The 26,210-nt window shown below is 43.7% G+C and overlaps 1 protein-coding gene across 1 annotated transcript; it reads left to right on the top strand.

Annotated features, from left to right (window-relative positions):
- The first annotated feature begins 2,238 nt into the window (after positions 1-2,238).
- Positions 2,239-5,982, top strand: LOC139281558 (isotocin receptor-like). The gene is made up of 2 exons (XM_070901722.1): positions 2,239-3,127; positions 5,834-5,982. Exons 1-2 carry the CDS (start codon positions 2,239-2,241, stop codon positions 5,980-5,982), a joined length of 1,038 nt encoding a protein of 345 aa, XP_070757823.1.
- The last annotated feature ends 20,228 nt before the right edge of the window (positions 5,983-26,210 follow it).

Consider the following 26,210-nt stretch of genomic DNA (forward strand, 5'->3'; position numbering starts at 1 on the left):
TTATTGTCCTTGAGTGCACCATTAACAGGTGTTGATGGCCCCATTACTGGCCGCATTGTCCCTTGCAATGGCGTGAATCGCTGTTCAGCTTGTCATTGTCTCTGTCGAACTCCCCCTCTGGATTCGACTACATGTTGGGGCATGCCTGACTGCCCTTGTCTGTCTGGAGAACTGTGTGCTGCTTTAACAATGTTGAATCTCTGTCCCAACCATTCCTTAACACAGTATCTCTCGTCTGTTCTGCTAGTGGTTTAAATCCCAGTTTCTTGTCGCCATTGATACGTCCTTACTACACAGTATAAATGCACACGAGGCCCATGCTTGAGAGAAGGTCAGTCTGTGACCTGTCCTTTATTCCTTAGCACTCAAGTGATGAAGGTGGGCGGAGCTTCCCCTTTTATACCTGAAGGTCCAGGTTAGGAGTGTCTCCCACCTAGTGGTCAGTGTTCTCAAGGTGTACAACTTAGGTCAGTTTATACATGGGTTACAATGCTGGTTGAATACATGACAGCACCATTTTCCCGCAGGCTGGCCCTGGTGAGATGGGGTGGGCTGAGGGACTACAGAGGGTCTTACAACTCCAAGCTTTAGTGCACTCACAAGTCAATTGGCATCTGGCCATTTTTGAATCCATAGGGCCTCGTTATTGCTTCACAATGAAGGCGGACGTGGAACTACAGCCTAAGTTGAAAAAGTTCTCAGGTAGCTCAATGGACCGTCTGGGAACCTTTTTTTAAAAACTTCCCTGGTTTATGAAGTCCAGATAAGTTGAAACGGCCTCCTCCAGATGATTTGGGCCCTCTTGGTGCACCCAAAATCATTACCTTCAGCAAAGACATGATTTGTGTCTCCTTTCGCTGGGTTTAAGTAAGGGGTGTCTCCCTCTCGGAAATCTAATTGTGGGGAATTTCTCCATAACGTGGCTTGGAATTTCAAGAGCACGGGAACAACTGTCAGACACCCGGCTGATCAAAAAAAAATCAGAGTGCTTAACATTTACACAGAACTGTGGCGCCTAATCGAGCTAGAAGACCTACTGTTTGCCCTTTTCTTGGTTGCTGCAGACCAGATCAGAATAAGAAATCGACCAAGGCAATGAGATCACGTTTTTATTTGGCAACATTAAAAAACAATCCTCCCAAATGTGCTCATTAAGTAACACCAACCTGCACTGATCGAATACGCTGTAACTTCTGGCTGGCGTCCATCCAACACGCACGTAATCTTTCCGTCTTTCCCTTTTGATCTTCAGCAGCTTGGCTCCAGCATTGCACGTTCTTGCTCGCCATCTTCCATTGGCTCTCTTTTCTCACTCATCCTGTGCAGTGGATTATACCCGCTGTCAGTCCAGCACATTCCTGTCCTTTCCCTTCTGAATGCTCAAGAATAATAGAAAGGCTTTCAAAAAAAATCCTCACATAGACGAGACCAGAAGGTCTTGTTTACAGTCGTCTGTGTCAGTGTTTTATTTTGCATTCCCATATTTACAGAACCAAGCAGTGTTTTCACCGAGAAAGCAGTCACACTTGTTGCGGTTTCTTTATTTGGTTCATGTATCTCGGTAGCTTTCAAAGAAAATTGGAAATGCACGGCAACATTTAGAATGAAAGCAAAACTCTGTTAACATTACAATATATTTATCATTGCGATCACCTTGGCTGCACTTAAAAATCTGGTTTCCTGAGAGATTTAGTTACCTCCACAAGAGATTTAAACGGACGGGTACCGTATACCGAGGCAATAGCTGTAGGATAACACAGTAAGGTGAAATTTATCAACAATCGAATTAGATTAAAATTAAACATTAATTAAAGCCAAATAAATCACTTTTGCTCTCCCTTCCCCAATCTCCTCTCTCTCTTTCTCTGAGATATGTGGGTTTCCTGGGATCTAGATTACCTGCTCCGTCCCCGCGTTCCGATTGGTACATGTGGCTATGACAATGTAAGAATGCTAAGTGCTAAATATCTAAGGCTATATAAAAAAAACATTTCGGTCGCAGACAGAAACTCAAAGATTAGACTGGGTGAGACAGCGAACCTGCCAGACTTCCCAGAGCTCGCGGTCTGCCTGTTGTTTGAGTAAGCGAGAACATCAGAGCTGCCCAGCCGGTGGAATAAGCAGATGATGAAGGGACTTGTTCTACAGATTCAGGCTAACTGAGGAGGCAAGGTTTGCCGCTCTACAAAAAACATACAGACGCTGCAACAGTAGGGCAACCAGTTGACCCAAGAAGCTATGAAGAATCTGTCGGTCCCGTTGAGCGAGAGTGATATTTTCAGTGGGCATGTCCTACCAAATGGCACAGCTACTTCGGAAGCCCTCGACATCCCTGAGAGGGACGAGCAGTTGGCCAAAGCCGAGATTGCGGTGCTGGGTATCATCTTCGTGGCGGCCACGTTGGGCAACAGCGTGCTGATCAGGGTCCTGTGGAGGAGGAGGAAGAGCATGTCCCGCATGTATGTCTTCGTGATGCACCTCAGCATTGCTGATCTGGTGGTCGCGGTCTTTCAGGTCCTCCCCCAGCTCATCTGGGACATCACCAAGATATTCCTGGGGCCAGATGTGCTGTGCAGAGCGGTGGCCTATCTGCAGCTGGTGGGCATGTTCGCCTCGACCTACATGATGGTGGTGATGACCGTGGACAGGTTCCAAGCCGTCTGCTACCCCATGGTGACTTTTCAGAAGAAAAAGGCACATTGGAATGCAGCTATCTGCAGCAGCTGGGTCTTGTCTCTGATCCTGAGCATCCCTCAGCTCTTCATCTTCTCCAAGAAAGAGGCCGGCCCGGGGGCGGGTCAATGCTGGGCAGAGTTCATCCAGCCCTGGGGTCTCAAGGCTTACGTGAGCTGGATCTTCCTGGTCATTTTCTTCATCCCCACCGTCATCCTAACCATGTGCCAGGTCAAAATCTGCAGCGTGATTCGACTGAACATTCACACCAAGACTCACCTGACCGAGACACAGACGGTGCATTCGAGAGCCAGTAACGTTAACTGCATCTCAAAGGCAATGACAAAGACAGTGAAAATGACAGTGGTCATAGTGCTTGCCTTTGTGTTGTGTTGGGCGCCTTACTTTGCAGTAGAGCTATGCACTGCCTGGTATCCCAGTGACATCAATGACGGTGAGTCGTGCCATCATTTTCTCAAATAGCTGCCTCCCTTAAAAAAAAATTATTTCCATTTGACTCTTATTTTGCTTCGTTCCTGCTTAACACACATCTTTCTGCACGGAGCGATTGCCCTTCGTTTTATTTTCCAGTGCTTCCCTTTAAATGATTCCCAAACTTTCTCTTCTCCAGTGAAAATAAACGAATACACCTCCAGACTTTGCCACATTAGTATGCTTAGTACGCTCTCGTCGGAATGTCCCCTGAGGTCGAAGCATTTAACTTAACCCCTCAGTCAAAATAGCAGCACAGAGAGATCGCGGAAATATTTCAGCATTCAATGTGGCAAACAATGATTCCCAGGCTCCTGTTGTCACAAACTGTGTTTTTGCCGAATTTTTTTTGAGAATTGGTACTGACCCTTAGATTTACGATTAAAGGGAAAAGCAAGAATGTATATTTATATAGCGTCCTTCACGACCACAGGAAGTCAAGACGCACTTTACATCCAATGCATTACTTTTGAAGTATTGTAATGTAGACAACGTCCCACAAACCATCATCATCATCGGCAGTCCCTCGAAATCGAGAAAGACTTGCTTCCACTCTAAAAGTGAGTTCTTAGGTGACTGAACAGTCCAATACGGGAATTACCGTCTCTGCCACAGGTGGGACAAACAGTCGTTGGAGGAAAAGGTGAGTGGGGAGTCTGGTTTGCCGCACGCTCCTTTCGTTGCCTGCGCTTGCTTTCTGCATGCTCTCTGCGAGAGACTGAAGGTACTCAGCGCTCTCCCGGATGCTCTTCCACCACTTAGGGCGGTCTTTGGCCAGGGACTCCCAGGTGTTGGTGGGGATGCAGCATTTTATCAAGGAGTCTTTGAAACATTTCCTCTGCCCACCTGGGGCTCGCTTGCCATGTAGGAGTTCTGAATAGAGCTTGCTTTGGGAGTCTTGTGTCAGGCATGCAAACAATGTGGCCCGCCCAAGTAGCTGGTCGAGTGTGGTCATTGCTTAGATGCTGGGGATGTTGGCCTGATTGAGCACACTAATGTTGGTGCATCTGTCCTCTCAGGGGATTTGCAGGATTTTGCGGAGACATCTTTGGTGATATTTCTCCAGCGATTTGAAGTGTCTACTGTACATGGTTCATGTCTCTGAGCCATACAGGAGGGTGGGTATCACTACAGCTCTGTAGACCATAAGCTTGGTGCCAGATTTGAGGGCCTGATCTTCGAACACTCTCTTCCTCGGGCAGCAGAAGGCTGCACTGGCAGTGTGAACAGCAGTATGATTGTAACCAGATCATCTGTTTTGGTGAAATTTGTTGAGGGATAAATATTAGCCAGGATACGGAGAGAACTCCCCTGATTTTTCAATAGTGCCATGGGATCGTTTATATCCACCTGATAGGGCCATGGTTTAATGTTTCATCGGCAAGACGGCGCCTCCGACATTGCAGCACGCCCTCAGTACTGCACTGGGGTGTCAGCTTAGATCATGCGCTCAAATCTACACTTTTGTTTGGGGAAAAACACCACAAATGATTGCAGCCCATAAATCATTTTATTTCATGCCTGTGCTGTACCTTCATAACTTGCCAGTCCCATTAGGGAATGCTTTTACTGTATTAAATTTGAAATCGTGTTGTAACGTGGATATTTCTTTACAGAGTCAAAAATGGAAACCACGCCAAGTGTGTTTGAGGGGTGATTGAGGAAATATATTCAGAACTTAGAAAGTCAATCGAGTAGATACATCAAAATGGTTCTTGGAGATGTTCCAGAGCTGTGATATGCTCTTAAATAAATGCAAGACTTTCTTTTCTCTCCAATCCCTAGGAAATTTGGACAGGTCTGCTGCATGCTTTGATCTGACATGTCTATTTAAAATTAACTTCATAAAGATTCCCATGATGTAAACACATAGCGACCTCGAAAACCCTTCCCCCATCAAGACGAATTCAAGATGTATCTATTCTTAATTGAGAATCTTGCGGTTAATTATCTGAAAGCCAACACAATCTGGGGTTCCTTCACTCGAGGGCAACTAGATTGGAAAAGGGACCCAAGGAAATAAAATGCTTCTTTCACTGGTGGCTGGTTAGTGTGAAGTTAACATTTCTGCACTGCCAGCTTATGGAGAACACGCAGTCCAGAGAAACTCGCTGCATTACCACTGTTGTTTGTCTGAGTTCACAGCGTGGGAGAGGAATCCCCCTCATTGTATGACAGAAAGACTTCAGTCACAGCTATCACACTTCAGCGAGATGGCAACTGTTGGTCTGAAATCGGTACTTGTGGAAGCTGGAAGATCAGAGTTCGACTGCCACCCACATTGAGGTCAACAGCAACAACGCTCAATAAATGTGTGGGTAGCTCCAGCCTTTGAGAGTTAGTTTATGAGAGGGCAGGAATGAACACTTTTGTTCCCAAATATCAAAAACACTGAAAAAGTACATTTCCAAAAAAATGTGGCTTTGCACTCGATTGTAGTTATACTACATTAGGCACAGACTCAAAAGCAGTCTCTCGCAAAGTGTCGCACACTTCTCAACTTTGGTGTGCTAAGGATTCAGACACGGATTTGACTCATACTGGCATATTCCTATCCATGCCCACCTAAAACCAGTAGCTACTGACGCCATAGGGTGGCAGTATAACTTCACACGAGATTTTTTTTTGTTACAGCTACGTTCATTTCATTTCCCTTCTTTGTCCGCAGGTGCTGTTTTCACCATCCTCATGCTTTTGGGGAATTTAAACAGTTGTGCAAACCCCTGGATATACATGTATTTCTGCGGACAAATCCCGCGTTGCACTAAACACCAATCGAAAAGTGTCAGCTGTCATGACCAGCGTCAATCTGGCTGACAAGGACACTGCAGATGCCTTTACAGCGGTTTAATAAGGCAGACTACTCGGGCTAAAGTCACTGAAGGAAGCAGAATGAAGAATCATAAAAAATTGAACAGGTTAAGACAATCCTGTTTTATTCGTACCTAAATGTATTTTCTCTTTCAGACACAGAGGAACCTGCTATTTACAGCATTTTCATTTATTTATAAAGTCCAAATTTGTTCTTGTTTGACTTTGAACAGAATCTATTTGCTTTTAATATTGGTCCATCCATTATGTTTTATGACAGATTTGTTCTACACTCTTTTATCCGACATAACCTATTGCTTACAGATAATAGAATTCACCTGGATTTTATTCCAATTCAAGTATGAATCACTCCCAGATGAGATTTGGTGTAAGATAGCTCTTATGGTACATTACACCAATATGGTCCCAACAAATACATCCTCCCTGTTTACCTTCAGCAGATAGGTACTTTCTTCTCTTGTTAATTTCTACACACTCTCCGCTCATGGTTCCATACATGCTATATTAAAATTGGCATAATACTTGCAGGAATGAAGATTAAGGGCCATCCAGTGTATAGCTCTAAACATTAGGTTGAAAATACTCAACAACAGTGCCAGGGAAAAGGCATGAATCTTGGGTTTGTCAGAACCTGAAGCGCTAAATCATTCGTCAATATTGAGACAATTTAGAAATTGATGAGGATTTGAGAGACTACATCTGGCCATTTAGAACAAAAATAATGGTTTTAAAGGGCTGACAGAGCAGCGGGACATAGTAAAACGACTAACACATAAATTGTCCATTTCTGACATTAACCCAGAAAGGCACTTTAAAAAAATATATATTTTATGTGCCTCAAGTTGACAGGTGATGGAGCTACAGAGTGGAGTACTTTCCTTCAAGCACTCACAAGTTAGATATACAACAGTGAATAAGCTCTCTCTCTCTAAACTGTTCCAACATTGCGCCTCAGCTTTAAGCTCACAGAAATCACCCCTAGTAGACTACCTTTAGCCCTGTGGCTACTCTGGGTATGATTACGAATTAGTATCAGATTACGGGTCATTTTAAAATGAGGACATAATTCCATTAAGAACTGGATTGGGACTGTGTAACTGATTTCAGGTACAAATATTAAAGCCAACAAAAAGAAAAGACATTCACCCACTGTGCTAGAATGTGCTGTCAAAATCATGGTGAGGCTAACGGCGCTCATTGTTATTTATGTGCAAATCGCACAGCAAATTCAGCACATGGGTGGTTAAATGTGAAAACCTGGAAGTTACTGTCCTAGATGCGCTGATCTGCTGTTAGCTTTGGGAAAACGGCATCTCGCTGTCTGACGCAGCATTCAAATGCATTGAAGAGTGTGAAGTTCTTGTACTTGCATGGTAGATAGGAACTAAACTCACCACAGAAAATGAGGGCTTGTTCATTTCAGTCTAAATGCCTTTTTTAACAGCATATGTCCTAATTACTGCTAAACAATGTCTCTGGCACTGAAAATTAACTATTACAAGTTTGGGGTCTCATTACTTTATTTTTTAATGTTGTTTGAGATTTTTAAAAATTAAATTAATTAAATTATTAAAATGTTTTCTTTTTGTCTTTTTTTCTCTCCATCCAATCTCTTTATTTTGCTTTCTGTACCTGATTTGATGAATTCATTATTCTAACTTATACTTCTTGGTTCAGATTCGGTACTGTTCATTTCAGATTACTTCAATCTGATTGGTTAAGGAGATACACAGTTGCTTGTACTGTTCACGCAAATCCCAATAGAGGCCGTGTAGAGGGCGTCACACCATTTTGATTGCCCATTAACAGCAACTTCCAGTGCAAAATCTCATGGAAATTAAACGGGCAAGGCGTCATTCGTTCGCTGGCTACAGTAAATTCTGGCCCATTATCTGTGTTTAATGTATTGAAAATGGGATGTCAACACAGACAAATATCACACTGGAAACACCACTCTTTGTTAAGTAACTAAAATTACCTTAAAAGGCTGGGTGCTTTTGAGCTGCTACTGGAAACTGGCGGGCACATTCTAATCTGCAATGTGTCCTGATAATTAAAATAAACTGTGTGTTCTGAGTGTTGTTTACTTTCAGCTATTAGACCTTCTGCCCTCTCAAACACATGCCAGCCAAAACATAGCTCCAGCTTAGCAGCAGAATATTACATTGTACATTATTTAGTATAATACCCCTGGTGTTATAAAATTGTGTATCATCTGATTACCTATGAGCATACTATGGGAGGTTAACTTGCTCATCTTTATAAATATAAAATGGTCAGCAATATTGGAATGGTTGTTGCAAAATATTACATTGGTTTATTTTAATTCATGGTATTCTATTTGTTGTGTTTCTGTATGATCCACAACATTTGTGAGATAGTTGCATCTTCTGCTATTTTCATAGATTAAAAATATTTTATATGTATATATTGTGTATTATTGGAACTTCACTCTCCATGACTCTGGAGTAAGGCGTAGCCGCACAGCAAATGTTATGATTTTTTGTTACAATATTAGATTTTGGGTGTGTTATAGTGTGTGGTTTTCAAACTGGGATCCATAAAATCTTGACGGGGAAGGGGATGGCCATGAAGGGTCCCCAGCTATCCACTACATCATAATGTGAATTCTGGATTTGTGCCAGAGAATCTATGGTTCCCATATTGTCGTGGTGTTACTGCTGCTAGGGCTAACATGGGATAGCATGTTCTATTCTGCTATCATTTAGACATCTTCAGCCATGTGGTAGTTGGTGCTTTCCCCCCCCCCCCCCCAATGACTTACTTGCATTTGCAGCTGCGCCATAATTTCTATAAACAGAACAAGTCTCTTGTAAGCTGAAACCTGTGCCGTTATTTTATGCCAGATATTGGTTAGCAGATCTAACAATAACCCTGAATCACATAAATTGCTCTCTGGGGAATATGTGAGCTGCCCACCACATTTTCCTGTCACTTCAGAAGGTGTTAAAATAGCACAGTGCTAGACAATTATGTACAGGCTAAAACTACTGTCTGGTGTTTATTTACAGATAAAATAATACAAATTCCCCAAAAATTACATTTTAAAAGTACAATAATTAAACTTAACTGGTTAAGACCAAGACAGCAGAGGTAATTCTTACAGTTGCTCTCTACTAATTCTTTGAAGTACAGTCTCTAATAGTAAACACAATGGCCCAGAATTTGCGGTCCAGATAATGATAAACTGGCAGCGTCTGCTATCATTCTGCCTTTAAAACTGACCATGACTTTGGGATTTGGTGTACGCACATGCAGAAATCCTGAAGTTGTAGTCTGTCATTCACTGCTCCGACACAGGCTGTGCTATACCATCCCCTGCCTCCCCAACCCAACAGAGCTGGCAATCAGTGTAATCACTCAAATCAGGGAAACTGACAAAAACTTTGGCTCTTCTGGAATAATTATGCTGTTAATTTCTCCACTAAAAGTTAGACCCAAAGGGATTCAGTGTAACTGGGGTTTTAACAGTGCATTGACTGCTAAAAGGTTATGGGCCTGAAAAACTAATTTTAATTTTTGTGCAGTGTCAAATTTATCAATTATAATAATAATTAACATTTTTTAAGAAACTTTAAAAAAATGTTAATTTAAAAAAAGTTTGTTCATCTTTATTTTAGGTTTGCTTTTTTCCCATGTGAGAGCCCCAATCTTTGTTTTGCTCGCTCTAACATTTTTTTAAAGTTAGAATTTCAAGAGCTTTCTCACCTCCTTGTTTGCTGTCTGTGAGAATTCGGTGTTTTGATTGGCTGCTTAGACAGCGTGTTGATGTCACAGCAGCTCTGAGTATGGGATTACCATTATACTCCTATGAATCGAATTAAATGTCAGAAAGCCCGAACTTCTCAGCACAGAGATTGCGAGATCTTTGCGTGAAGCTTACTTCAGGGCCAGGCGCGAATGCCTACGCCTTGCCACTGACTGCAAATTCCGGGCTTATATTTATTTCTGATGAAGTTCTCATTGCCCCATTACATATTGTGGCTGGGTGAATAGAAGAGCGAGTCCACAGGAGGGTCCTATAATTATACGGAATTATTTTCCTCTGATGTAGAAGCAGCCTCTTTGAAGATGGTTTGTTAAGAAACAGTATCAAAGCAGCCTCACATCACAGTAAACAATGTCCATGGCAAAGGGATCAATTCAGATGTCAATTTTTGGCATTTACAACAGATGAAATTTATATTTCATGCAGACTGCTATCACCAAGATGAATTTGCAAACTTGTCAATGAGGGGAAACTCAGTTAAATAGCCAATATTGTCATATATGGAAACAGTAATCAAAATCAAAAGCCTTTCTCATTGAAATGTTTGATAGTGTAATTGCAATGCAGCCAACCATACGTACTGCCCATCTACATACAAACTGTACCAGAAAGCAAGGGAAATGTTACTCAGACATCTGATAGACTCAGCTACCTGAAGGCCTCGTATAAAATAGAATGAAATAAAGACAGAAGTTGCTATTTCTATGACAAAGGGGTCTGTGAGAGCAAGTCGATATTTGCAGAGCGACCACTATACAGCAAGGTTTGAAAAGCACTGCGTTACAAGGGGTAGGCAGAGATTCAAGGTCAGTCTTTCGAACACCTGTATTTCATTGCTGTATGCAGACATTATAATTATTGGTATCGAAATCCGTTCCATTATTGTACCTGTCTTTGTAAATAATGCTAAAAAATCCACCTGTAATTTTCAATTGAAGAATTGGACAACACATTGCAGTATTGGTTCAATATTTTAGCAGATTATTCGGAAGTACCTGTACAGAGTATGTAAACAATATTACACCTGTGTTGTACTGTAAATACTGCAACATTGTGATATGTGGACATTATGCAGGTTTGTAAACAGGGGTCCATGGGCTTTCAGAGGTCTACAGGGGGCTATAGAGGCCTGTGAATTGATGGAATTTCTATCATCTAGTTACTACCATGTGACATACTGTAAGCACAAAGTCTTGAGAATTCTGTATTCCATATTTTTCCTATATTTGTTTACTTACTAGCATGTTATCTCTGTTGCTGTATAGTAATAAAAAAAATCATTCTCTGCAATGATTGTGTAGTGTTCCTTTGGGTGAAACTGTGTTTCAGCAGTGGGGACAGAGGTCCCGTGGAGTATGTCAATGTTTGCAGGCAAATATTTTTAGGTTTGCCCTGATCTAACCCCAGCTTTATTTTTTTGTATAGCTCTTACCTAATCTCTCGCTTTCCCTCCCGTACACATTATGATTTTGCTCAGTTACCCTTGTGCTGCAAACTTCAGATACTAATTATCACCTGTCTGTGCAATTACAAAAATAAATACGTATTCATTTCTGCTGAATTATGATCTATCGGAGAATCCTATTCGTTTCTTGAAATTTAATTGATTTCTCCAACCAAGATATCGGAGAAGGAATGGCACTTCTAAAATCAGTGATGCTTAGCACTCTGTGGCTAACAACATGAACATGGACAATTCTGGGTGCGGTGAAGCTTGCTTTGTCCAAAGAATAGACTGACTTATGGGAATTGCCTGTAGAATAAATTAACAACTGCAGTAAACATCGACCATTAACTTGTTTTCAATCCTGCTTCAGTTAGGTTTTTGATTGTGGCCCAGAAATATATGTTGTCAGCTTTATTTTGTATCTGCATAAAGCACATTGTAAACATAAATTTAATCAGCATTTCATTCTAGTAAAGCACTTTGAAACATTAGCTTAAAAGCCTGTTCCTGCTAATGCACAAAATAATTGTTATAAGCCTCAATTTAAAAGTCATTTGTGGCCAAAATGTTAATTGGGAGACTAACATTTCAACTTTAAAAGCACTTGATTCTCATTGAAGTGAGGGCAAAAGCAAACTGCTACAAATTAATGGTTCAGATTTTCCTGGAGACTTGCATCATTGTAATGGCGCCTCTGAGTTTTATGGTGCAAAAATCCTCTTCTGGCACAGGTGACTTACGCCATTACTTATGCAACATCATCATTTTCTGGAACTTTTATGCCTTTCCACTGTTTCCCAGCTGTCATTTGGGCATTTAATGGATTTGATTTGGTTGTTCATGCAAAGCATTATAGGTTCATGAAGTCACTTTGATGCCATGTCACCAAGGGCCCACTAGCGCTATACTGTAATGGTCTAAGTAGCAGCTACAATCAAAGAAACATTCATTCAGGAAATTCGCTGTCACCATTGATTTTAATGGGGGATGGTGGGGGAAGGGTAGCAGAATTATTGGTCCAAATCTTGCTGAAAAAATAATGGTGAGCTCATGACACACACTGTTATTAATGCACAAATCAGCCTGCAAGTTCAGGCAGAGGAGAGATGTACCGTGATTTGATAATCGCCATAACTTGCTGGTCGACTTACGCTGTTCCACCATTTGTCTCACACAAATGGCAGCTTGTCCTCAACCGCCCCGTTATTTTTAGGAACTTGCTGGTTTGCACATTAAACTCACCGCAGAGAGTTACAACTGGTACTTAACGTGATAATTGTTAATACAATGCCAATCAGTCTCTGTGGCCCAGAAAGGGAATGATTTAAACTGTTGAATCTCATTGCAGAATGCAGTAGATTCAAAAAAATGTAAATAAAAAAAAATCTTACTTTTACTTTCTGTCTCTTTTATTCTCTCTTAATTCAAACTTTCTTTCCCTCTCTATATTTCTTTCTGTACTTGATTTGACTACAATTCACCCTCCTTCTCCGTTGATAACCTGTTTCTATCTCAATCCTTAAATCTCATTAGTGAAGGAGATAGACTGTTGGTCCTGTCGTTCACGAAGTTCCCAGATGCCCTCTTGCTCTCATCACCATTATCAGCTTGCACTTCCAGTAACTTAAAGGGCAAAACAATTTCAAGCTGAAGGGTGAGGGAACAATCTAACTAATGGCACATGCCAAGAGTTGACCCTCTCCAGCAAGATCTCGGTCATTACAGTTAACTGTTCACTGTTTTGGCAAGTGAAAAGGCAGGGCAGTGCAAAAGCCACAGGAAATTATGTCATGGTGTAATGGCGTTAGTCACCTACACTTTGGGTTTTTGCACCATAAAATGGGCCCTACAATGCAGGGGCTCCATTGCAATGCCATCAGTCTCCAAGAAATTCTCAGCCATCAAATTGTAGCATCATTTTTTGCCTTCACTTTAATGCGAAAGTGGGAATGCTAATCCAATTACCATTTTAGCCACAAATGACGACTTTAAAAGTGAGGCCTATAACAAATACTTCACACATTAATGGCACAGACTTTGAAGTCAGTGTTTCAAAGTGCTTTACTGGACTGAATTGCTGATTACATTTTTGTTCAATTTTATTTTGAAGTACACTTTTAGCTGTTGAACTGTTGTATGCAACAGCAATAGTTAGAGGAAAACGAGCTTGGGAAATCTTAACCCACCTGAAATGTGGATGCAAGTTGATAGCAAAAATATGTAGCATGTATAGCGACGAAAGGACAATTGCACCTGATGGATCATAAAGAGCGAAAGTGTGGGACCTGGCAGAATAATGCAGTAAAGAGTGCTATTCCAAAAAAGGAATTTCATTTTCCATCAGCCCTCTCCCCAACCTCACTTATTCTGATCCTTCCTCCTGTCTGCCCCTTCGTGTGTCTCTTGCCAACTTCACCCCAGCCCCGAGCATTGTGCCTTTTTCCCAGTCGCAACTGCAACCTCTACAAAAACTGCTGCTGGCATTTTCTCAACTATGACGAAGGGATCCGTTATAAGCTCTTCAATGCAATTACTATACCTTTTTTAAAATAATACCTTAAAAAATACTGTAGTGTATGAATAAAGAGTCTGACCAGATACTGTGAGCTCAAAGTAAAGTGTGATGTGAGTCTTTTATTGCAGGTCTCCAGTGTGCCTCTCCAGCCTGTGAGGTCTCCTTAAGTACAGGTGCTTCCAAGGGATTGTGGGATCCCTTGGGACTCCAGGGGATGAGCCCTCTGGTGGTTAAACAAGGTATTTACAGGTTTACATAAAGAACAACACTCCCCCCCCCCCCCCCCCAAAGTCAATAGTGTAACTATTTACAAGGTGAGTCGATCTGGGCCTTTCTTGCCTGGTTGATCATCTCGGTGCAAAATGCTGGTTTTGGTGAGTCGTTTGTTGGGCCCTCGCTGGGCTGCTGTGCAGCTGGCCTTGCTGGGTTGCCTGGTGTGGTGAGTCCTGCTGGGCTGCTGCGGGTGATGGGTTTTGCTTCGTGGTCAACCACTGTGTCGGTTGTCACTGGTGTGTGTGTTGGGGGGTCAAAAAAGATAGGGTCTAACGTGGGTTGCTCTGGATAGTCCGTGAATCTGAGTTTGGTTTGGTCCAAGTGTTTCCTGTAGATGAGTCCATTTGAAAGTTTGACCCGAAACACTCTACTCCCCTCTTTGGCCATGACAGTGCCGGGAAGCCACTTGGGACCTTGTCCATAGTTCAACACAAATACAGGATCATTAATCTCAATTTTGCGATATCATAATATGTACTTTGTTGAAGCCATCTGCTCTCTACCTGTTTGTGTAGATCAGGGTGGGCGAACGAGAGCCTTGTCTTAAGTGCCCTTTTCATGAGCAGTTCAGCGGGTGGAATCCCAATGAGCAAGTGGCGCCTCATGCAGTAACTAAGCAGGACTCGGGATAGGCGAGTCTGTAGTGAGCCTTCAGTTACCCTCTTCAAGCTCTGCTTGATTGTTTGCATTGCTCTCTCTGCCTGACTATTGGATGCTAGTTTGAATGGGGCAGATGTGATATGTTTGATCCCATTGCAGGTCTTGAACTCTTTGAACTCGGCACTGGTGAAACACGGTCCGTTGTCACTCACAAGGACATCAGGCAGGCCGTGCGTGGTAAACATGGCCCGCAGGCTTTCAGTGGTGGCAGCGGACGTGCTTGCTGACATTATCTCACATTCAATCCATTTGGAGTACGCACTACAACCACTAGGAACATTTTTCCCAAGAACGGGCCTGCATAGTCGACATGGACCCTAGACCACGGTTTGGAGGGCCAAGACCATAAACTTAGTGGAGCCTCCTTGGGTGCATTGCTTAACTGTGAACATGTGTTACATTTGTGCACGCAGGACTCTTAAGTCTGCATCGATAACGGGCCACCACACATGGGATCTGGCTATCGCTTTCATCATTACAATGCCCGGGTGGGTACTGTGGAGATCACCAATGAAAGTGTCCCTGCCCTTTTTTGATACCACTACCCGATTGCCCCACAGAAGGCAGTCTGCCTGTATAGACATTTCATCTTTGCACCGCTGGTACGGCTCTATTCCTTCCTGCATTTCTAATGGTACACTGGACCAGCTCCCGTGAAACACACAGTTTTTTACTAAGGACAGTAAGGGGTCCTGGCTCGTCCAGGTTCTAATCTGTCGGGTGTTAACAGGTGATTGCTCACTCTCGAATGCTTCCATTACCAGAACTAAATCTGCAGGCTGTGCCATTTCCACCCCCGTGATGGGCAATGGCAGCCTACTGAGAGCATCGGCACAGTTTTCTGTGCCTGGCCTGTGGCGGATGGCATAGTTGTATGCGGACAATGCGAGCGCCCATCTCTGGATGCGGGCTGATGCATTCATATTTATCCCCTTACTTTCAGAAAAGAGGGATATCAGTGGCTTATGGTCAGTTTCCAATTCAAATTTGAGCCCAAACATTGATATTGATGCATTTTTGTTACCCCATAAACACACGCTAATGCTTTTTTTTCAATCATGCTGTAGGCCCTCTCAGCCTTAGACAAACTTCTGGATGCATAAGCAACCGGTTGCAATTTCCCAGATTCATTAGCTTGTTGCAATACACACCCGACACGGTATGACGACGCATCACATGCTAGTACCAGACGCTTACATGGATCATACAACACAAGCAATTTGTTTGAGTATAACAGTTTTTGAACTTTTACAAAGGCATTTTCTTGGCTTTTACTCCATACCCATTCATCTCCTTTACACAGTAAAGCATGCGGTGGTTCTAACAGTGTGCTGAGACATGGTAAGAAGTTACCAAAGTAGTTCAGGAGTCCTAGAAACGACCGCAGCTCCATCACGTTCTATGGCCTCGGTGCGTTCTCAATTGCCTCCGTCTTCGAATCGGTGGGTCTGATGCTGTTGGCCACGATTCTTCTCCCCAGGAACTCCACTTCAGGTGCCAGGAAAACGCACTTCGAGCGTTTTAACCTGAGCCCCATGCGATTAAGCCGACTAAGAACCTCCTCCAGGTTCTGCAGATGCTCGACTGTATCCCGACCTGTAAACAAGATGTCATCCTGGAAGACCACGGTGCGCGGGACTGACTTCAGTAAACTTTCCATATTTCTCTGGAACATCGCCGCGGCTGATCGAATCCCAAATGGGCATGTGTTGTAAATGAAGAAACCTTTGTGCATGTTGATGCAGATGAGATCCTTCGATGATTTCGCCAGCTCCTGCGTCATGTAGGCCGAGGTCAAGTCCAGCTTCGTGAACGTCTTTCCTCCCGCCGGTGTCGCAAAAAAGTCATCTGCTTTTGGTAGTGGGTATTGATCCTGCATGGAGAAACGATTGATAGTTATTTTGTAATCACGACAGATTCTGATGGTGCTGTCTCCCTTGAGGACTGAAACAATCAGACTGGCCCACTCATTGAATTTGATCGGCGAAATGATGCCCTCTCGTTGCAGCCGGTCCAGCTCGATCTCCACCCCCTCTCTCATCATTAAAAAAGCAAGCCTGAAGGCTTTGTGTCTTAATGCAAGGAGTATCCGCAATAAGGTGGATGAATTAATTGTGCAAATAGATGTTAACAAATATGATGTGATTGGGATTACGGAGACGTGGCTCCAGGATGATCAAGGCTGGGAACTCAACATCCAGGGGTATTCAACATTCAGGAAGGATAGAATAAAAGGAAAAGGAGGTGGGGTAGCATTGCTGGTTAAAGAGGAGATTAATGCAATAGTTAGGAAAGACATTAGCTTGGATGATGTGGAATCTATATGGGTAGAGCTGCAGAACACTAAAGGGCAAAAATCGTTAGTGGGAGTTGTGTACAGACCTCCAAACAGTAGTAGTGATGTTGGGGAGGGCATCAAACAGGAAATTAGGAGTGCATGCAATAAAGGTGCAGCAGTTATAATGGGTGACTTTAATATGCACATAGATTGGGCTAGCCAAACTGGAAGCAATACGGTGGAGGAGGATTTCCTGGAATGCATAAGGGATGGTTTTCTAGACCAATATGTCGAGGAACCAACTAGGGGGGAGGCCATCTTAGACTGGGTGTTGTGTAATGAGAGAGGATTAATTAGCAATCTCATTGTGCGAGGCCCCTTGGGGAAGAGTGACCATAATATGGTGGAATTCTGCATTAGGATGGAGAATGAAACAGTTAATTCAGAGACCATGGTCCAGAACTTAAAGAAGGGTAACTTTGAAGGTATGAGGCATGAATTGGCTAAGATAGATTGGCTAATGATACTTAAGGGGTTGACTGTGGATGGGCAATGGCAGACATTTAGAGAACGCATGGATGAATTACAACAATTGTACATTCCTGTCTGGCGTAAAAATAAAAAAGGGAAGGTGGCTCAACCGTGGCTATCTAGGGAAATCAGGGATAGTATTAAAGCCAAGGAAGTGGCATACAAATTGGCCAGAAATAGCAGCGAACCTGGGGACTGGGAGAAATTTAGAACTCAGCAGAGGAGGACAAAGGGTTTGATTAGGGCAGGGAAAATGGAGTACGAGAAGAAGCTTGCAGGGAACATTAAGGCGGATTGCAAAAGTTTCTATAGGTATGTAAAGAGAAAGAGGTTAGTAAAGACAAACGTAGGTCCCCTGCAGTCAGAATCAGGGAAGTCATAACGGGGAACAAAGAAATGGCAGACCAATTGAACAAGTACTTTGGTTCAGTATTCACTAAGGAGGACACAAACAACCTTCCGGATATAAAAGTGGTCAGAGGGTCTATTAAGGAGGAGGAACTGAGGGAAATCTTTATTAGTCGGGAAATTGTGTTGGGGAAATTGATGGGATTGAGGGCCGATAAATCCCCAGGGCCTGATGGACTGCATCCCAGAGTACTTAAGGAGGTGGCCTTGGAAATAGCGGACGCATTGACAGTCATTTTCCAACATTCCATTGACTCTGGATCAGTTCCTATCGAGTGGAGGGTAGCCAATGTAACCCCACTTTTTAAAAAAGGAGGGAGAGAGAAAGCAGGGAATTATAGACCGGTCAGCCTGACCTCAGTAGTGGGTAAAATGATGGAATCAATTATTAAGGATGTCATAGCAGCGCATTTGGAAAATGGTGACATGATAGGTCCAAGTCAGCATGGATTTGTAAAAGGGAGATCATGCTTGACAAATCTTCTGGAATTTTTTGAGGATGTTTCCAATAAAGTGGACAAAGGAGTACCAGTTGATGTGGTATATTTGGACTTTCAGAAGGCTTTCGACAAGGTCCCACACAGGAGATTAATGTGCAAAGTTAAAGCACATGGGATTGGGGGTAGTGTGCTGACGTGGATTGAGAACTGGTTGTCAGACAGGAAGCAAAGAGTAGGAATAAATGGGTACTTTTCGGAATGGCAGGCAGTGACTAGTGGGGTACCGCAGGGTTCTGTGCTGGGGCCCCAGCTGTTTACATTGTACATTAATGATTTAGACGAGGGGATTAAATGTAGTATCTCCAAATTTGCGGATGACACTAAGTTGGGTGGCAGTGTGAGCTGCGAGGAGGATGCTATGAGGCTACAGAGTGACTTGGATAGGTTAGGTGAGTGGGCAAATGCGTGGCAGATGAAGTATAATGTGGATAAATGTGAGGTTATCCACTTTGGTGGTAAAAACAGAGAGACAGACTATTATCTGAATGGTGACAGATTAGGAAAAGGGAAGGTGCAACGAGACCTGGGTGTCATGGTACATCAGTCATTGAAGGTTGGCATGCAGGTATAGCAGGCGGTTAAGAAAGCAAATGGCATGTTGGCCTTCATAGCGAGGGGATTTGAGTACAGGGGCAGGGAGGTGTTGCTACAGTTGTACAGGGCCTTGGTGAGGCCACACCTGGAGTATTGTGTACAGTTTTGGTCTCCTAACTTGAGGAAGGACATACTTGCTGTTGAGGGAGTGCAGCGAAGATTCACCAGACTGATTCCCGGGATGGTGGGACTGACCTATCAAGAAAGACTGAATCAACTGGGCTTGTATTCACTGGAGTTCAGAAGAGTGAGAGGGGACCTCATAGAAACGTTTAAAATTCTGACGGGTTTGGACAGGTTGGATGCAGGAAGAATGTTCCCAATGTTGGGGAAGTCCAGAACCAGGGGTCACAGTCTAAGGATAAGGGGTAAGCCATTTAGGACCGAGATAAGGAGAAACTTCTTCACCCAGAGAGTGGTGAACCTGTGGAATTCTCTACCACAGGAAGTAGTTGAGGCCAATTCACTAAATATATTCAAAAGGGAGTTAGATGAAGTCCTTACTACTCGGGGGATCAAGGGGTATGGCGTGAAAGCAGGAAGTGGGTACTGAAGTTTCATGTTCAGCCATGAACTCGTTGAATGGCGGTGCAGGCTAGAAGGGCTGAATGGCCTGCTCCTGCACCTATTTTCTATGTTTCTGTGTTTCTATGTTTCTATCATGTACGGTACTGCTCTCACCTTGTGATGATGGATGGGTCACGCCCCCGGAATTAGGTGGATCTGCACTTTTGTTCCTTGGAACTTCCCGATGCCTGGTTCGAACAGCGAGGGGAACTTGTTTAGGGCCTGGGCACACAAAGTGTCGTCGATGGGCAAGAGTGCTCGGACATCGTCACGGTTCCAGCGTACCTTCCCCAGCCAGGTCCTGCCGAGCAGCATGGGGCCATCGCCCGGTACCACCCAGAGTGGTAACTTGTGCACCGTTCCATCGTAGGAGACCTTTACGGTAGCACTGCCGATTACGGGAATCAGTTCCTTTGTGTAAGTTCTCAGTTTAGTGTGAATGGGAGTCAGGACTGGCCTTGAGGCCTTGCTGCACCACAATTTATCGAAAGTCTTTTTGCTCATAATGGACTGGCTCGCACCCTCGTCCAGCTCCATTGACATTGGGAGTCTGCTTAATTCAACCTTCAGCATTATCCGGAGACACTTTGTGGTAAATGTGTGCACCCCACATACCTCTGCCTCCTCAGTCTGAGGCTCTGGTTCGTCGTGATCCGCCGTGGATCTGTCCTCCTCTGCAACATGGTGGTTTGCAGGATTAGCAGGGTTTGCAGCTCGCCTGCACAGACATTGGAGGTGTCCCATTGTTCCACAGCCCTTGCAAATGTATCCTTTGAAGCGGCATAAATTCCTGATGAAATGCTAATGGGACTCAAGGTAGACAAGTCCCCTGGTCCTGATGAAATGCATCCCAGGGTATTAAAAGAGATGGTGGAAGTTATAGCAGATGCATTCGTTATAATCTACCAAAATTCTCTGGACTCTGGGGAGGTACCATCGGATTGGAAAGCAGCTAATGTAATGCCTCTGTTTAAAAGAGGGGGCAGACAAACGGCAGTTAACTATAGGCTGGTTAGTTTAACATCTGTAATGGGGAAAATGCTTGAAGCTATCATTAAGGAAGAAATAGCGGGACATCTAGATAGGAATAGTGCAATCAAGCAGACACAACATGGATTCACGAAGGGGAAATCATATTTAACTAATTTACTGGAATTCTTTGAGGATAAAACGAGCATGGTGGATAGAGGTGTACCGATGGATGTGGTGTATTTAAATTTCCAAAAGGCATTCGATAAGGTGCCACACAAAAGGTTACTGCAGAAGATAAAGGTAAGCGGAGTCAGAGGAAATGTATTAGCATAGATAGAGAATTGGCTGGCTAACAGAAAGCAGAGAGTCGGGATAAATGGGTCCTTTTCGGGTTGGAAATCGGTGGTTAGTGGTGTGCCACAGGGATCAGTGCTGGGACCACAACTGTTTACAATATACATAGATGACCTGGAAGAGGGGACAGAGTGTAATGTAACAAAATTTGCAGATGACACAAAGATTAGTGGGAAAGCGGGTTGTGTAGAGGACACAGAGAGGCTGCAAAGAGATTTAGATAGGTTAAGCGAATGGGCGAAGGTTTGGCAGATGGAATACAATGTCGGAAAATGTGAGGTCATCCACCTTGGGAAAAAAAACAGTAAAAGGGAATATTATTTGAATGGGGAGAAATTACAACATGCTGTGGTGCAGAGGGACCTGGGGGTCCTTGTGCATGAAACTCTTTTTGGGAGTAAACAAAAAACATTAAACCGTGCCCCCCTGATCTGGGGGAAACACCAACCATTTACAAGGCTTTTTTTTCCTCCTTTTTTTCCTCCAAGTGCCCCCTATAAAAGGGGAGGGGGACACTAAAAACACCGGCAATTAAAACAAATTAACTTAAAAACATAAAATCAAATTTCCTTGTGCATGAATCCCAAAAAGTTAGCTTGCAGGTGCAGCAGGTAATCAGGAAGGTGAATGGAATGTTGGCCTTCATTGTGAGAGGGATGGAAAAACAGGGAGGTCCTGTTGCAACTGTAAAGAGTATTGGTGAGGCCGCACCTGGAGTACTACGTGCAGTTTTGGTCACCTTACTTAAGGAAGGATATACTAGCTTTGGAGGGGGTACAGAGACGATTCACTAGGCTGATTCCGGAGATGAGGGGGTTACCTTAGGATGATAGATTGAATAGACTGGGTCTTTACTCGTTGGAGTTCAGAAGGATGAGGGGTGATCTTATCGAAACATTTAAAATCATGAAAGGGATAGACAAGATAGAGGCAGAGAGGTTGTTTCCACTGGTCGGGAAGACTAGAACTAGGGGGCACAGCCTCAAAATACGGGGGAGCCAATTTAAAACCGAGTTGAGAAGGAATTTCTTCTCCCAGAGGGTTGTGAATCTGTGGAATTCTCTGCGCAGGGAAGCAGTTGAGGCTAGCTCATTGAATATATTCAAATCACAGATAAATAGATTTTTAACAAATAAGGGAATTAAGGGTTATGGGGAGCGACGGGTAAGTGGAGCTGAGTCCACGGCCAGATCAGCCATGACCTTGTTGAGTAGCGGAGCAGGCTCGAGGGGCTAGATGACCAACTCCTGTTCCTAATTCTTATGTTCTTATGAAATGATGATCACCCCCACAGCACCAACAAGGTGTTAATGGTTTAGCATTCATCACCCTTGATGGTGGACTCTGAGACATCTGCAGACGTGCAGCTGCAGGCATGTGAGGCCTGCTCTGTACGTTACGATTCGAAAACAACATTACTTTGTTCACAGTACTTGCAGCAAGCACTCGTGTGCTGAGAGATTTGCTTGGTATTGTCACTGGTGGTGATGAACGCCTGGACTATCATTATGGCTTTAGTCAAGGTTGGAGTCTCTACAATCAAAAGTTTGCAAAGTATTACTTCATAGCCAATGCCAAGTACAAAGAAGTCCCTGAGCATGTGCTCCAAATGTCCTTCAAATTATCAATGTCCTGCAAGGCGTCTTAGCTCAGCGTCATAGCTCGCCACTTCCTGTCCTTCAGACCTCTTGCACGTGTAGAGCCAGTACCTCGCCATCAGAATGCTTTCCTTCGGGTTAAGATGCTCCCTGACCAGCGTGCACAAATCATCATACAATTTCTCTGTGGGTTTCGCTGGAGCAAGCTGATTTTTCATGAGGCCATACGTTGGTGTCCCGCAAACGGTGTGGAGAATCGTCCTTCATTTGGCAGTGTTGGCTTCTCCTTCCAGTTCATTGGCCACAAAGTATTGGTCGAGTCGCTCCACGAAGGTTTCCAATCATCTCCCTCTGAAAATTTCTCCAGGATACCCACTGTTCTCTGCATCGTTGTGGTGGGGTTTGTCATCTGTATCTCGTAGCCAGTTGTAGTGTATGAATAAAAAGTCTGACCAGATACTGTGAGCTCAAAGTAAAGTGTGACCTTACTCTTTTATTGCAGGTCTCCAGAATGCCTCTCCAGCCTGTGAGATCTCCTTAAGTACAGGTGCTCCCAAGGGATTGTGGGATCCTTTGGGACTCCAGGGGATGAGCTCGCTGGTGTTTACAGATATTTACAGGTTTACATATATAACAAATACTATAGCCAGTTCCCACAGTCACAGATATGGCTACAGTTCTATTCATAAGCGATACCCTGAAACTTCCCTCCACTGTTACCACCTCCAGAATATCTGTCCCAGTATTCCCACACAAACCAATTGCCCCTCCCCAAGGATCCGATGGCCAACCATTACAATCTGATTACGCTCACATCCCAAGTCCACTCTGCCACCTCAGCCCCCTCTTTCACCACTCCCACACTCCCGTCACAGCTCTTGAAATTCCGACCAACCCCCTCACCCGCAAAGGACCGACATCCAAGGCCCCCTTCTTGATTCAGAAGGGTGCTCTGGCCCGTCGGCGGTAGACTCGGGGGAGGATTGCCATAGTGATGGAGGGATCAAGTGTTAGGTCTTTCCCTGCGATTCTCAGTTTGCTGTCAAGCCCATTCCTGATGGGCGAGATACGGTAAAAATGCAGCCCTTGGAGAGCGAGGGCATGATGAAACAGGAGGGAAGTTCTTCCACATTTACTGTATTTCTGGATAGGACTCCTCCCCTAAAAAAATGTGAACACCCTCATCAAAATAGAAAGGAAATTCATAAAAACATATTAACTAAACATTGTTGCTAATACTGCACAGCAGTTTATCATGTGTCTGTTTTAAGTTGTCTATTTTAAATATTGGTGATATTGGAACAGTAACACACACACACAATAACCTTTTGCAGAAAATAGATACTGAATAGCACATTGCAACCTCAATACTCTGGTTGCTGAAGCATTTACAAGGTGAAGTGTCAGTACTAAAAGTTTAAAATTGCTGGAAATACAGGTCCATGAGTACCTGAAAAAGAATCTTTTGATTAGAGCTGCTGTACCAGAACTAATAAGAAGGGAGACGAACTGTGTAAAACAGAAAGTAAGAAGGCAGAATTAGAAAGTGGGTTAATTCTACCAAATATTAGTATAAGGAAACATAGAAACATAGAAAATAGGTGCAGGAGTAGGCCATTCGGCCCTTCGAGCCTGCACCACCATTCAATGAGTTCATGGCTGAACATGCAACTTCAGTACCCCATTCCTGCTTTCTCACCATACCCCTTGATTCCCCTAGTAGTAAGGACTTCATCTAACTCCTTTTTGAATATATTTAGTGAATTGGCCTCAACAACTTTCTGTGGTAGAGAATTCCACAGGTTCACCACTCTCTGGGTGAAGAAATTCCTCCTCATCTCAGTCCGAAATGGCTTCCCCCTTATCCTTAGACTGTGTCCCCTGGTTCTGGAATTCCCCAACATTGGGAACATTCTTCCTGCATCTAACCTGTCTAACCCCGTCAGAATTTTAAACGTTTCTATGAGGTCCCCTCTCATTCTTCTGAACTCCAGTGAATACAAGCCCAGTTGATCCAGTCTTTCTTGATAGGTCAGTCCCACTATCCCAGGAATCAGTCTGGTGAACCTTCGCTGCACTCCCTCAATAGCAAGAATGTCCTTCCTCAGGTTAGGAGACCAAAACTGTACACAATACTCCAGGTGTGGCCTCACCAAGGCCCTGTACAATTGTAGCAACACCTCCCTGCCCCTGTACTCAAATTCCCTCGCTATGAAGGCCAACATGCCATTTGCTTTCTTAACCGCCTGCTGGACCTGCATGCCAACCTTCAATGACTGATGTACCATGACACCCAGGTCTCTTTGCACCTCCCCTTTTCCTAATATGTCAGCATTCAGATAATAGTCTGTCTCTCTGTTTTTACCACCAAAGTGGATAACCTCACATTTATCCACATTATACTTCATCTGCCATGCATTTGCCCACTCACCTAACCTATCCAAGTCACTCTGCAGCCTCATAGCATCCTCCTCGCAGCTCACACTGCCACCCAACTTAGTGTCATCCGCAAATTTGGAGATACTACATTTAATCCCCTCGTTTAAATCATTAATGTACAGTTCTCCCTTGTCCACTCGACTGGAAACATCCTCAAAAAATTCCAGAAGATTTGTCAAGCATGATTTCCCTTTCACAAATCCATGCTGACTTGGACCTATCATATTACCTCTTTCCAAATGCACTGCTATGACATCCTTAATAATTGATTCCATCATTTTACCCACTACCGATGTCAGGCTGACCGGTCTATAATTCCCTGTTTTCTCTCTCCCTCCTTTTTTAAAAAGTGGGGTTACATTGGCTACCCTCCACTCCATAGGAACTGATCCAGAGTCAATGGAATGTTGGAAAATGACTGTCAATGCATCCACTATTTCCAAGGCCACCTCCTTAAGTACTCTGGGATGCAGTCCATCAGGCCCTGGGGATTTATCGGCCTTCAATCCCATCAATTTCCCAAACACAATTTCCCGACTAATAAGGATTTCCCTCAGTTCCTCCTCCTTACTAGACCCTCCGACCCCTTTTATATCCAGAAGGTTGTTTGTGTCCTCCTCAGTGAATACAGAACCAAAGTACTTGTTCAATTGGTCTGCCATTTCTTTGTTCCCCGTTATGACTTCCCCTGATTCTGACTGCAGGGGACCTATGTTTGTCTTTACTAACCTTTTTCTCTTTACATATCTATAGAAACTTTTGCAATCCGTCTTAATGTTCCCTGCAAGCTTCTTCTCGTACTCCATTTTCGCTGCCCTAATCAAACCCTTTGTCCTCCTCTGCTGAGTTCTAAATTTCTCCCAGTCCCCGGGTTCGCTGCTATTTCTGGCCAATTTGTATGCCACTTCCTTGGCTTTAATACTATCCCTGATTTCCCTTGATAGCCACGGTTGAGCCACCTTCCCTTTTTTATTTTTACGCCAGACAGGAATGTACAATTGTTGTAGTTCATCCATGCAGTCTCTAAATGTCTGCCACTGCCCATCCACAGTCAACCCCTTCAGTATCATTCGCCAATCTATCCTAGCCAATTCACGCCTCATACCTTCAAAGTTACCCTTCTTTAAGTTCTGGACCATGGTCTCTGAATTAACTGTTTCATTCTCCATCCTAATGCAGAATTCCACCATATTATGGTCACTCTTCCCCAAGGGGCCTTGCACAACGAGATTGCTAATTAATCCTCTCTCATTACACAACACCCAGTCTAAGATGGCCTCCCCCCTA

The sequence above is a fragment of the Pristiophorus japonicus genome, chromosome 15 (genome assembly GCF_044704955.1).
Source record: "Pristiophorus japonicus isolate sPriJap1 chromosome 15, sPriJap1.hap1, whole genome shotgun sequence".
Lineage (NCBI taxonomy): Eukaryota > Metazoa > Chordata > Chondrichthyes > Pristiophoridae > Pristiophorus > Pristiophorus japonicus.